This window comes from Muscardinus avellanarius (genome assembly GCF_963383645.1).
Source record: "Muscardinus avellanarius genome assembly, chromosome: 3".
Classification (NCBI taxonomy): Eukaryota; Metazoa; Chordata; class Mammalia; order Rodentia; family Gliridae; genus Muscardinus; species Muscardinus avellanarius.
Genome location: NC_137788.1, coordinates 55,048,316 through 55,061,876, shown reverse-complemented (window position 1 = coordinate 55,061,876; position 13,561 = coordinate 55,048,316). Strand labels below are relative to the sequence as shown.

Below are 13,561 nucleotides of genomic sequence, written 5' to 3'. Positions count from 1 at the left end.
TATGGAATGGTAAATAATAATTTAGATAATAATTTTGATACATAATATAATTAAATATTATGACAATGTTATAATTTGTTAGTTTATTACAAAATATAGGTTGAGTACCTCTTTCCCAAAATTTTTGAAATCAGAAGTGTTTTGGAAGCTGGGCGTGGTGGCGCACGCTTGTAATCCCAACATTTGGGAGGCTGAGACAGGAGGACCATGGTTCGCAGATAGCCTCAGATACTTAGTGAGGCCCTCTGCAACTTAATGAGAACCTGTTTCAAAATAAAGAATAAAAAATAGGGCAGGGGGTATAGCTTTGAGGTCAAATGCCCCTGGGTTCCATCCCCAGATCTGCAAAAAAAAAAAAAAAAAAAAAAAGTGTTTTGGATTTGAGATTTTTTCAGATTTTGGAGTATACACGTATACATAATGAGATATCTGTGGATGGGAACCAAGTCTAACTTGCCATAAAGTTCATTATGCTTCGTAGACACTTTATATTTATAGCCTGAATGTAATTTTGTGCAATATTTTTAGTGTAACTGCATTTTTACTATGATCCCTCACACGAAATCAGGTGTGAAATTTTCTACTTGTGGTGTCATACTGGTGCTCAGAAAGTTTGATTTTGGAGCATTTCAGATTTTGGATTTTCAGATGAAAGATGTTCAACCTGTATTAAAGATAAAAGTCATCTAAAAAGCAAGTTAGAGCCAGGCGTGGTGGCGCACACTTGTAATCCCCGCACTTGGGAGGCGGAGACAGGAGGATTGCGCAGGTTCGAAGCCAGCCGCGCTGGCTTAAGAGACCCTGTTTCCAAATAAAAAAAAATATAAAAATAGGTCTGGTAGTGTAGCCCGGAGGTAGAAGGGCTTCCAGGAACCTCAGTGTCACCAAAATAAATAAATAAATAAATAAATAAATAAATAAATAAATAAATGCAAGTTAGTGCATCTTTCCACTTCAGCTGATGAGAAAAGTCTGGAAAATAGAGTGATAGGCATAATATCACAGTGCTCACTGACTGCACAACCAGAGCTTACTTTCTTTCCTTACTTTCTCCTCCTTACTTTCTTTCCAGTCTACTAGTTATATCCCAAAATCTGTTTTTACATTTAAATATCTTCCTTTTTTTTTTTTTGTCACACTGGGGGTGGAACCCAGGGGCTTTTCTACCTCCAGGCTATACTCACAGACCTATTTTATATATCATTTGGAAACAGGGTCTCACTAAGTTGCTGAGAGCCTCACTAAGTAGCTGAGGCTGGTTTTGAACCTGTGCGATCCTCCTATCTCAGCCTCCCAAGTTCAGGGATTACAAGCGTATGCCACCATGCCTGGCTATCTTGCATGACTTTAAAGCCAGTTTTTTTTTAAATTTATATTTATAATATTATATGAAAGTATACTGAAGCACTATTATTCTAAGTTACCCATTACTTAAATGTTAAAAACTTATTTGTTTTTTTGTGGTACCTCAGAGCTACACCCTCAACCTTCTTTTTTTTTTTTTTTTTTTTTTTTTTTTTTTTTTTTTTTCAGCACTGGTGATGGAACCCAGGGGCATTCTACCTCTGAGCTACACCCCCAGCCCTATTTTTTTATTCTTTATTTTGAAACAGGGTCTCACTCAGTTGCAAAGGGCTAAATAGCTGAGGCTGTCTGCAAACCATGACCCTCCTGTGTCAGCCTCCCTAATGCTGGGATTACAAGGAAGTGACACCATGCCTGGCTCTATTTCATTATTTAAAATTTGAAGCAGGGTCTCACTAGGTTGATGAGAGTCTCACTACTTGCTGAGGCTGTTCTCGAACCTGTGATCTTCCTGTCTCAGCCTCCCAAGTACTGGGATTACAGGTGTGTGCCACCACACCCAGCTGGTTTTCTTTGTAAAAAGCTTAGATTTAGTAGCTGCAATATTTCTTATATTTGTATTGAAATCATAGTATATCAGCTCCCCCTTGTTTAAATGAAATTCAAAAAGTATCACATATGTTGGTATATTGGTGTATATTGGTATGAACATAATTTTGTGCCATTTGGGAAACTCAAAGATGAAAGAATTTTAGTAGCTGATGGTACATTTGGGGATAGTACCATGGGCTAACAGAAGATAACTTTATACAATATACCTAAGAAAGATTTAAATAGTTTTATTAGAGCTCTTTCCTGAGTACCAATTCTAAAAAAATAAGGCTATATAGTACAAGGGTATTAATAAGTTTCTATGGAAAGGCTGCCAAAATATATATTGCAATATTATACATAGGCTACTAAGGCTGTAAAATGGTAGAATAACAGCTATCATAGAAGTAAAACAAATGCCACGTGATTGATACCACCCATACTTCTATGTAAAAATTAGATTGTGTATGCACGTTTTACTGGGGATTGAAACAAGGGCAGTTCTACCACTGAGCTAAACCCTATGCTCTTTTTTTATTTTGAAACAGAGTCTTGCTAAATTACAACATACTGGCCTCGAACCTACAATCCTCCTCGTGTCAGCCTACCAAGTTCTGGGATTACAGGTATGAATCATCATACCTGACTAACTAAATTATTTTATTTTATTCTTTCTCTCTTTCTTTCTTCCTTTCCCTCCCTTCTCCCTCTCTCTCTCTCCCTCTCTCTTTCTGGTGGTACTGAAGATAGAACCTAGGGGCATTCTACCTCCAAGCTACATCCCCCAGCCCTATTTTTTATTCTTTATTTTGAAACAAGGTCTCACTGAGTTGCAAGGTACCTCACTAAGTAGCTGAGGCTGGGTGCGAAATTCAGTCCTCTTGTCTCAGCCTTCCAAATGCTGGGATTTTAAGCATGTGCCACCACGCCTGGCTCTAACCAGATTATTTTGAACAGTAAATAACATTACTTGGAGAATTTGTAGCTCCACTCTTTAAAAGGGAACATTTAATCTCTTAAGATCTGTCACAGTTATATAAATAAACAATGTTTATTCAACATAAAATTTTCTTGGAAACAGACTTTCAATCACGCAAAGATTTTCTCGTGATCTAGACTAGAATATCATGAATTTTTTTAAAAAGTACTAATAAATTGGATGGCTCATTCAAATAGATCAATTTAAAAAGATTATAGATTAAGATGACCGTTTGAATATCATGAGAAAAATGGGAAGATTGAGGTTTCTAATAATTTTAGAATGATAGAGTAAAAGATTCCATGTAAGAAAATTTTTGACAATATAAGCAGAAATAAAATAATAGCTTGTAATTCTTATATAGTGCATGAGGTGGTGCTATATTCTACCAATTCAAGTAAATTTATATAAATGCAAAGGGAACTCTTCATTTATTTATCATAAATATACATATTTTACTTATTTTCATTCATAATGTATAAAAATGCTGAAAAGCACAAATTACAAATAGTAAAGTGAAAAATAGTTATCTAAACAAATGTACCAGTGGAGTGAGTAGAATAGTAATATTCAGTAGATATGCCATAGATATCATCAAAAGAGGAACTTATTGTTATCACTGGTTTTTTTCCAGTGTTGGGGATAGAACCACGGTCATTCTAACTCTGAGCTACACCTCCAGCCCAATTTTTATTCTTTATTTTGAAAGAGAGTCTCACTGAGTTACAAAGGGTCTCATTAAGTAGTTGTGTCTGTCTATGAACCGCAATCCTCCTGTCTCAGCCTCCCAAATACTGAAATTATAAGCATGGGCCACCACACCCAGATATCACTGTTATTTTTATAAACATATCCAATGTCATATAGTCATAAGAAAGCTAGTTGATTTTAATATTAAGCCAAGTAGTGTAAAGAGAGCTACTGTCATTTCTTTTTTCTTTTTTTTTCTTTCTTTCTTTCTTTCTTTTTTTTTTTTTTGCAGTACTGGGGATGGAACCCAGGGGCATTCTACCTCCGAGCTACATCCCCAGTCCTATTTTTTATTCTTTATTTTGAAACAGGGTCTCACTGAGTTTCAAAGGACCTCACTAAGTAGCTGAGGCTATGTGTGAACCATGATCCTCCTGTCTCAGCTTCACAAATGCTGAGATTACAAGTGTGCACCACCACGCCTGACTGAGAGCTACTGTCATTAAAAATACTTTAAAAGTGGAGAAGAAACCCCAGTGGGCTGGAGGAGGATGTCTTGGGGTACAGGAGGGAGAATCAATGAAGGAATCATTTCCACTGACATTAAGTACATTGTCAAAACACCAATGGCAATCTCAATATCCTGTATAGGGAAGGGGGGAGTGGGGAGGGAGCCAGGGGAAGCCCACCAAGTGCTGAGTACATGTATATCACCATCACTATGAACTGCATCATGATATAGGGCTACAATGCACCAATAAAAGATTTTTAAAAATACTTAGAAGATCCAGGCATGGTGGCACACACCTGTAATGCCAAGTACTTGGGAGGCTGAGATAGGAGGATCACAGGGTCATGACCAGGCCTAGCAACTTAACAAGATCCTCAACAAGTTAGGAAGGATAAACAGGGATGGGCATCTAGCTCAGAGATGGAATTCCCATGGGTTTAGTGCTTAGCACCAAAAATAAAAATACTTAAGAGGTTAAACAGATATTAACCTGTGGAGGGAAAAACAAATATTTTCTCCTAAATGATAGGTTAAACTGACCAATATTTTATAAAAAGCAAGAAACTGTTGTAACAATGCTATTTGGAGCTTTCATAAAAATGAACAGTGAACTATATTGAAGTTGAAATGCTTATATTTATATTGTCATATAGAGGCATATTTATAACATATATATGATATATAACACAAGTGTATAGTTTGTATACATAGCATGTCATATGCAGTTATAGCATATACACTGTAAACTATATGTACACAGACATTATAACCCTTATAGGCTGAATATGTATACTGCTATGGGCATATAATGTGCAATATACACATGTAAAATATATGTTTAGACTTATTTTAATTAGGAGTCTGAATAGAAGTATTGCATCTTTGAAGTTTACATTTCATTGTTTGGTGCTGAATCTAGTTTTAATTTTGACTGGCCTTAGAAAAGAAGTTGAAGCTATTCCTCTCTCAAAGGAAAATTCGTGACATTCCTTGATCCTTACAGAGCCTAAGAAAATAGAATTCAGGAATAAGAAAAGAATAGTAATTCAGTGTCTACACATAGCCAATAAAAAGTAATAAATGGATAGTCACTGTAAAATTCTTATTTTCCTTCTGTGAATCCAGTCCTTTACCAATTGTGTACATTTATGTTTTCAGAGTTGGCTGTGGATTGTACTACACACCTGTAGTCCCAATTACTCAGGAGTCTGAAGCAGGAGGATCACTAGAGTCCAGTAGTGCTAGAGGCAAAATAGTGAGACCCCAGTACCAGAGGAAGAGGAAGAAGAGAAAATTTGGCTTATGCCTCCCCTATTACAACAATTTTCAAACTTCTGAGAAAGTCTCTTCTCTATTCCAGATAAAACTGATATTACCCAAACTTATTTAAAGTAGACTTAATGTATTTAAAGAAAATTAATTTAACCATCCTTTTAGTAATTTATTCTGTATTTTCATAACCAACTGTTTCTCAGTATTTGATTATAGAACCTAAGAAATGTATAAAATTCATGAAACTAAACAAAAGTGCTTCGAGAGACTCACAGATTGTTAAGAATCATTTTAGCTCAGCTCACTGAATAAATATCAGCTAATTAATAATAAAAAGAAAATGTTAAAATCAGAAATAGGAAATAAGAAGGTAATGAATACAGGAATAAGAAAGATTTCCAAAGTTAATTCCAAGTTAAATTTTATATTCAAGTCACAGAACTAAAAGTTGACAGCAATCATTAAGTCCTCTTAGTATCTTTTACTTAATATCAAATAATTAGCATCTGGTTTTGATGCCTTTGATACAAAACCTAAGTGGATGCTTGTTAAACAAGAGCTATGGCCTCTAGACCAGTTTTGGCATTATCTATTAGATCTGCTCCTTCCTTACTAACTTTAAGTACTAATCTAGGCCAAGCTACCATCACTTTATTTCTGGATAATTCTATCAGTCTCTCAAATAGTCTATCTAACTTGAGGCCTCTATACACAATAGAATACTGGAATAACTTCTCTTAAACTACATTTTCATGTCTTTCCTATATAAAGACCTACAGTCATTTCATAGTTCTATAAAAATATTAACAATGCTATTTTTATTAAAGTGAATACTATAGTACTTGGTACGTGCTAAATGCTTTATATGTTAAATATTTAAATCTTTCCCTAACACACTAAATACAATTATTCCCAACTTACAGGTAAGAAAACTGAGACTCAGAAGGGTTGCTGATAAATTTACCCAAGTTAGCATAGTTATTAAGGAAGAACTAGGATTTAAGTTCAGGTCATTTCTAACCCAAAGTTCTTCATCAATGCCAAGAATACTGCTTGGCACAGAGTACTCAATCAAATATTTGCTGAAAAAGCAAATTAATAAATGAAATGAAATATTGTACTATTAAAATCAAATTATCTTTTAGCTCAAGATCCAAATTTTGCACTGAGTAAAATTGTTGGCATGCATTGTCTACTTTGTGATTATTTGTTGAAGTGAACTAAATTAAAGAATTTGTGTTGGTTTGAGTTCAGTAACTAGCACTTAGAAAAAGTGTTATTATGACTTAATATAATTTATATTAATATTTGTTTATATCCCTCTTTATGCTAGATAAATTTACATTTATTTATACTTTTGAATCAGGCAAACCTATTATTTAACTGTTAATTTTATGAGCATTTAACTTTGCAAAATACAAAAGGGTTCCCTTGGTGGAAATAATATTGTTGGAACACTAAATATTGTGCGAACATGGTGGACGTGCGTACCAAATTGCTTAGGGTGTATAGATTCCTAAACAGTCTGAACAAAATTCCTTGGAGATAATGTTTTAAAATTTTAATATAGAAGAAATGTCACTGTCTAGCAATTTAAAGATATAAGGGACTTCAGAGTTCAATAACAAATACAGAGTTGTTATTTGAAACAAAAATGTAGCTCTTGAGAACAATCAGTTCGGTTTTCTAACAGCAGTTAGAGTATGTGGTCATAACCATTTTTTCCCCTTTTACAGAGGTCTCTAGGTGCACATTTTTAATGTATCCTAGCAGTTTCCAGTTAATGTTTTATATTTCTGTAGCTATTATTTTCTGTTGAACGAAAACTAGTAAATGTTGAGTCTAGAAAGGGAAAACAAAGGAAGAAGATCAATATTAACACTCTACAAACATTGACTTAGCAAGTGACTCTGTTGTCTTTCTCTCATAGGAACTGATATTGAGTGAACTATTTATTAATAATAAAAACCTATGGAAAGTTTTTGTTAAAAAACAACAACAAATTAACTTGATAAAACATAATCAGATAATCTACTCAATAAGTTAAAATATTAAGCCATCATTTTCAAACTAAAACCCTTATAGTAAGTAATATTCTTACTCATTATTTTACTTTAAAAATGTCACAACTGGCTTACAGATAGAAATGCAGCATCCTACAGAAAAAAAAAAAAAACCCTCACAGAATTACTTCACAAATCTTAATGGCTCTCTGTACACACTGGATAGTTATTAATAAACTTGATGTTTTACTTCAGAAGTTATATCTGTTAATTTAAAATACTATACCTTTAAATTTGGCTCAGGTAACTTTGAGTTTCGATTACTATTAGCACCCATGGTAATTGTGAAGGAAATAGATGTTTTGAACTTTCTGGTAGTTGACAGTAAAGAATTCCTTGTGTCACCTGTAACAAGTAATAGTTATTTGATCCAACATTATGAAAAGTCAACTGGAGTTTGTTTCTAAACATAGTGTAATATAAAAGGTTTATAATATTAGTTTCACTCTTTGTTCTCCTTATTGAAATAAAGTAAAAAATCCTGATATTTATCAGACTTTAGTTGCTCCTAATTTATGGGCTGCAAGATTCCTTACTTCAATATGTCACCTTTTAGTCTGAAATTTTAGTTTTAATAAAATATAATGAGCATAGCCAAGTGAAGTTCCACAATAAAATTTTATTTCAATAGATTTTTATAGCTAAGAAAGTCTAAAAAATGGTAGCTAACAAAAGTTGGATTCTCATTTGTTTTATCACTGATAACCTGAGATGGAAGGAAAATTTTATCTGAATTATGACCCTTCATTGTTCATCAAAAAATTCTACATGGTAAAAGTAGATACCTTTATTTGAGAATGCTTCCTGGTCATTTTTTCTTATGATTCTAGGTGATAGTTTTTGTACTGGTAGTGGGCCCCTTTCAGGGGACCTTTCGACGTGGCTTCCAAATTGTTGACGCCTCAGTTTACTGTCAACCTCCAGTTTTTCTAGAGTAGTCTTGAGACATTGCTCATTGGTTGTCATATATAATTTACAAAACTATAGGAAATAAAAAAGTAGCCCAGTGGGTAAAGCATTCAATCATTCATTTAGGAGAAGGAGAAAGTAAATGTACATTAGTAGGCAAGGGATAGACTGACAGATGGAATATATTTCTTATTGAACCCAGCTACTCATTTTATTTTCTTGAATGAGATGGACCATTCTCAAGTGGCCTAGTGAAATGCAGCAATGAATCAATGATGTGGCCATACTCTGAGTGGAAATATTACAAAGGAGAGATGATTTATTTTTTTTTACAAGATGCATAAGCTTGCTTTGTTCTAAATAATTTTTATGATTCTTCCACTACAGAAAAAGTACATTTCTGAGGAGAATGTCTTTTATTGTGTGTCTGTGTGTACACATGTATGTATTTTAACTAAGTTGTACAGCTTGAGTTGTCCTTATTTAAAAATGTCTGGACTGAAAATGCTTTGGTTTTCTTTTTCTGATTTTAGTAAATTTACATATACATAATGAGATATTTGGGGAATGGATCCTAAGCCTAAATACAACTTTCACTTGTGTTTTTTTTTGGTGGTACTGGGGTTCCTGGAAGCCCTTCTAACTCCGGGCTACACTCCCAGACCTATTTTATATTTTTGAAACAGGGTCTCTTACACCAGCGTGGCTGGCTTCGAATCTGCGCGATCCTCCTGTCTCCGCCTCCCAAGTGCGGGGATTACAAGCGTGCGCCACCACGCCTGGCTTCACTTGTGTTTTATAGACATCTTATACACATATTCTGAGGTAGTTTTATGTAATATTTTTAGCATGCCTGCATTTTAACTGTGACCCCTCACATAAAGTCAGGTGTGAAGTTTTCTATTTGCAGCATCATGCTGATATGCAAAAGAGTTTCAGATTTTAGAACATTATGTATTTTTAGATTATTTTTAATGTAATTATCATATCACTATTGTGGAACTGAAAAGAATTTTTTTTTTTTTGTGGTACTGAGGTTTCTGGAAACCCTTCTACCTCCGGGCTACACTCCCAGACCTATTTTTTATATTTTTATTTGGAAATAGGGTCTCTTAAACCAGCGTGGCTGGCTTCGAACCTGCAAGATTCTCTTGTCTCCGCCTCCCAAGCGCAGGGATTACAAGCATGCGCCACCACTCCTGGCTGAAAGGAATGAATTTCAAGTACAATGAATTGAATGCACAGTATACAACTCCATCAATGCCAATATTAAAATTATATAAAAGCAAACACACTTTTATAAAAGTTAGAGGTAGCCGGGTGTGGTGGCACAAGCTTGTAAACCCAGCATTTGGGAGGCGGAGACAGGAGGATGGTGCAGGTTAGAAGCCAGCCTCGCTGGCTTAAGAGACCCTGTTTCCAAATAAAAATATAAAAATAGGTCTAAGAGTGTAGCCCGGAGGTAGAATGGTTTCCAGGAACCCCAGTACCACCAAAAAAAAAAGTTAGAGGTATAGTTCAGTAGTAGAACACCAAGCAAACACAAACTCCCCCCAAAATTTATCTGATTATTAGCTTGATTTAATCACATTACAATGTATACACACAAATATTACATATATCATACGTATAGTTTTGTCAATTATACATTAATAAATCTGGGAAAACTAAATTTCCATATGTAGACATACCTTAATGTAGTCGAATTTGCCATCAGCATTTACATCAGCCAAGTTTATTATGGCATTTACTTCTTCTCGAGTCATCTTCTCACCTCTCTGAAATAAAACAAGATTTGTTTTAAAACAACATGATTAGCATTGTATTATTCATGGCGATAGTGTAAATACAATTTAATCATTTCTACATAAGTTGGAGTAGTTTCATTATAAATCATAATAAAATAAAATGACAATCTTATGATAATGTGCTATGTTTCACAGTACTAAGTTTTAACAACTGTATATCATGGAATCAGTAATAGCTGCAATTGAATATAGAGTAATGGGTATTTTTTAACATTGTAAGAAGAAATGGAATGAATTTCTAATTCCATTTATACTTTGTTTTCCTTTTACTTATCACTCATGGACCTAACACTGATTTTCAAAGAGATATGCAAAGAACTGCATAGGAGGAAAAAGGGTATTGCGACGTAGGCTCAATTTTATACTTGATCTTTTATTTACAAAGCATTTTTCATCCAGAAGGGTCTTCAAGTTCTTTATAAATAGCATGTAGGTAATTCATTTCACCTGTCAATGAAATAATTAATGTGAACTTTAGTAGCCAAAGCTAGATTCTAAGTTGTTTAGCAAAAGTGTACAGTATAAAACAGTTTCACGATCTTACCTTTGTTAGAAATTTATAAAGGTCACTGTGTAAAATTGAGCCATCATCATTTACATCTAATTGCTTAAATGATTTTAGTAGTTCTGCTTTTGAAGTAGGTTTTTCTTTCCTTAAAATCCCACAAAAATCATCAAAATTCAGTTTGGCAGTTTGAGGAGTCCAATACTTATTAATGGTCTTTTGGGATGGATTTCTTCCTGCATACTGAAGAGCTGCCCGATAAAACAAATAATATCTGCTATTGTAACATTTAGAATCGATAGTTAAGTGTACTTTTTCAAGCTATTATATATTATATCAAGCAAATCTCATATACACCAGTATGTTGCCTTGGTGTTGACTAGTTATGTCAAATGTATGACTGATTTTTCATAATAAAAATATGTATGCCACCAGCTAAAGATTCTTGATTTACTAATGCTAGAATTGAGTGGATTTTTCCTATTCTGTCAGTTTGGTTCTAAGCCTATGCTGTGTGTGTGTGTGTGTGTGTGTGTGTGTGTGTGTGTGCCCACACACTGGTTATTGAACCCAGAGACTTCTGCCTCTAAGCTAGACTCACAGCCATATTTTATTTTTTTATTTTGAAACAGGGCCATGTTAAGTTGCTGAGGCCCTAAGTTCCTATGGCTGGCCTTAAACCTGCAATCCTCCTGTTTCAGTCTCCCAAGTAATGGAATTACAGGAATTACAGGTGGTTACACCAACCCTTATTTTTTTTCTAAAACAGGCTTCTCAGTAGATTGCTGATAGTCTGGTTTCAGACTATTCTCGAACCTGTGATCTTCTTGTCTCAGCATCCCAATAACCGGAATTACAGGTGTATGCCCCCACGCCCAGTTCAACCTACATGTTTTAAATAATCTACAATACCTGATTAACTTAAGAGCTTTTAGAAGAAAAAAAAGATTTAAAAAACCATCCAAGCCAGGCGTGGTAGCGCACACTTGTAATCCCAGCATGCGGGAGGCTGAAACCTGGAGGATCGCGGTTCGTGGACAGCCTCAGCTACTTAGTGAGGCTCTTTCAACTCAGTGAGACCCGGTTTCAAAATAAAGAATAAAAAATAGGGCAGGGGGTGTAGCTTGGAGGTCAGATACCCCTCGGTTCCATCCCCAGACCCGCAAAAATAAATAAATAAATTAAATTAAATTAAAAAAAATAAAAACCATCCATTTGTCTTGAGGACATAATGATAACCATAGCATAAATTATTCCTTTTTCTGTCTCAATGAATATTGTAATGAAGTAAAGAAATCTTTCATTTGAGAATATTAATGTCAACAAGGCATGATATCTAAAATATTCATCATTGCTGGGTAATAAGCTTTCAAGAACATTAATCATGTTCCAATGTCAAATATTTGCACAAAAAGTATCCAACGATATGGCCCTGTTAAAAATCAAGACTATCAACACTGGTTAAATTATTTCATTTCTAGCCATGCCTTATCTCTATGAAAGAAAACAGTGTGGGAAAGGATCTATATGTCTGCACATGTCTGCACATGTCACATCATACTAACATATATGGTTTTAAACAATTATAGATGTCATTGTACTGTTGGATAGAAAAACTTGGCTTTAAATAAGCTTCTGTATATTAAGACATTACTCTATATCTCTATATAAGATGAACAAATGATAAGCTTCCTAACCACCATTGAAGGAATTAACAATTTTTTTAAAGCACAGCTATCCTGAATTGTACTACCAAATTCTATTATAAAGCATTATCTTTCTGGGCATGCTGGCACATTTCTGCAATCCCAGTACTTGAGAGGTAGAAACAAGGAGGACTGTAGGTTCCAGGGTAGCCTCAGCAACTTAGCAAGAACCTCAGCCAATTAGAGAGATCTTCTTTCAAAATTTAAAATATAAAAATAAAAAGGGCTAAGGGTATAGTTAGATCAGAGGTAGAATGACCCTGGATTCAATCCCTCATACCAAAACAAAACAAAAACTTATATTGGCCATTTCTAATTATCTTAGGTGTAAATTTACAAGATCTGTGAATCATAAATCGGCGTAAAATGATAATCTGAATGTTCTACACTTTAATGTAATAAGGACAAATATGTATAAAAATAATTTAAAGAAACATCCTCAAATTAAAAACTAAGTGAGGGTAATAAGTTCAGAAATTTTCAGTCAGTTGTACTAAACATATGTTGTACACAAGCACATACAAGGTGATTTTTTTCAGAGATACAAGCTCTTTAATTTCAAAGAAGTTTTATAATGTAAAAAGGAAGTCTATATCTGAAGTATAAACTTGGTATTTGTGGTCATGACTTATGGTCAATAATATTTTAAAAATCTAAAGACAAAGGGAAATTTTCCCATCCTACAATTTATCCTGGTACATTATACCTAAATAATTTAAATTTTGGCACAAAAGAGAAACAAGATAATCTAGAGGTGACCTTCAGAGCTAACAAAGTTGTAACTGTAGTAACTGCCATCTTCCATTCACCTATAAATCCTCTATGGAAATTTGAAGCATTGGAGATAACATAATTTTTTATATTCATAGATTTATTCTGGATGTAGACAATCCCTGATTACTATGCTGCCCTGGGAATTAAAGGTAAGTATTTTACCTATTATATAAACAGAAAAATTGTTTAATTCATTAATGAACAAAATCAGAAATGGCATATGTATTTTAGCATTTCATCCACAGCCAATCTTCCACTCTTTAAAAGTTAGTAATATAAGCTGGGGATGGTGGCCCACACTTATAATCCTAGTACTTGGGAGTCTGAGATAAGAGAATGGAAGGTTCGAGGCCAGCCTCAGCTACTTAGTGAGGCCTGTTTCAAAATAAGAACTAAAAAATTGGGCTAGGAGTGTAGCTCGGAGGTACAATGTCCCTAGGTTCCACTC

General features: G+C 34.3%; 1 protein-coding gene across 1 annotated transcript in view; it reads right to left on the bottom strand.

Moving 5' to 3' along the window:
• The window catches only part of EFCAB7 (EF-hand calcium binding domain 7), a gene marked incomplete at both ends in the record, with an annotated part of 45,180 nt that overhangs the window by 28,205 nt on the left and 3,414 nt on the right, over positions 1–13,561 (bottom strand). Inside the window, 4 exons of the mRNA XM_080691964.1 lie at positions 7,638–7,756; positions 8,197–8,392; positions 10,012–10,098; positions 10,673–10,884. Coding sequence (XP_080548090.1) covers positions 7,638–7,756; positions 8,197–8,392; positions 10,012–10,098; positions 10,673–10,884 — 614 coding nt within the window. The remainder of the gene's footprint in view (positions 1–7,637; positions 7,757–8,196; positions 8,393–10,011; positions 10,099–10,672; positions 10,885–13,561) is intronic.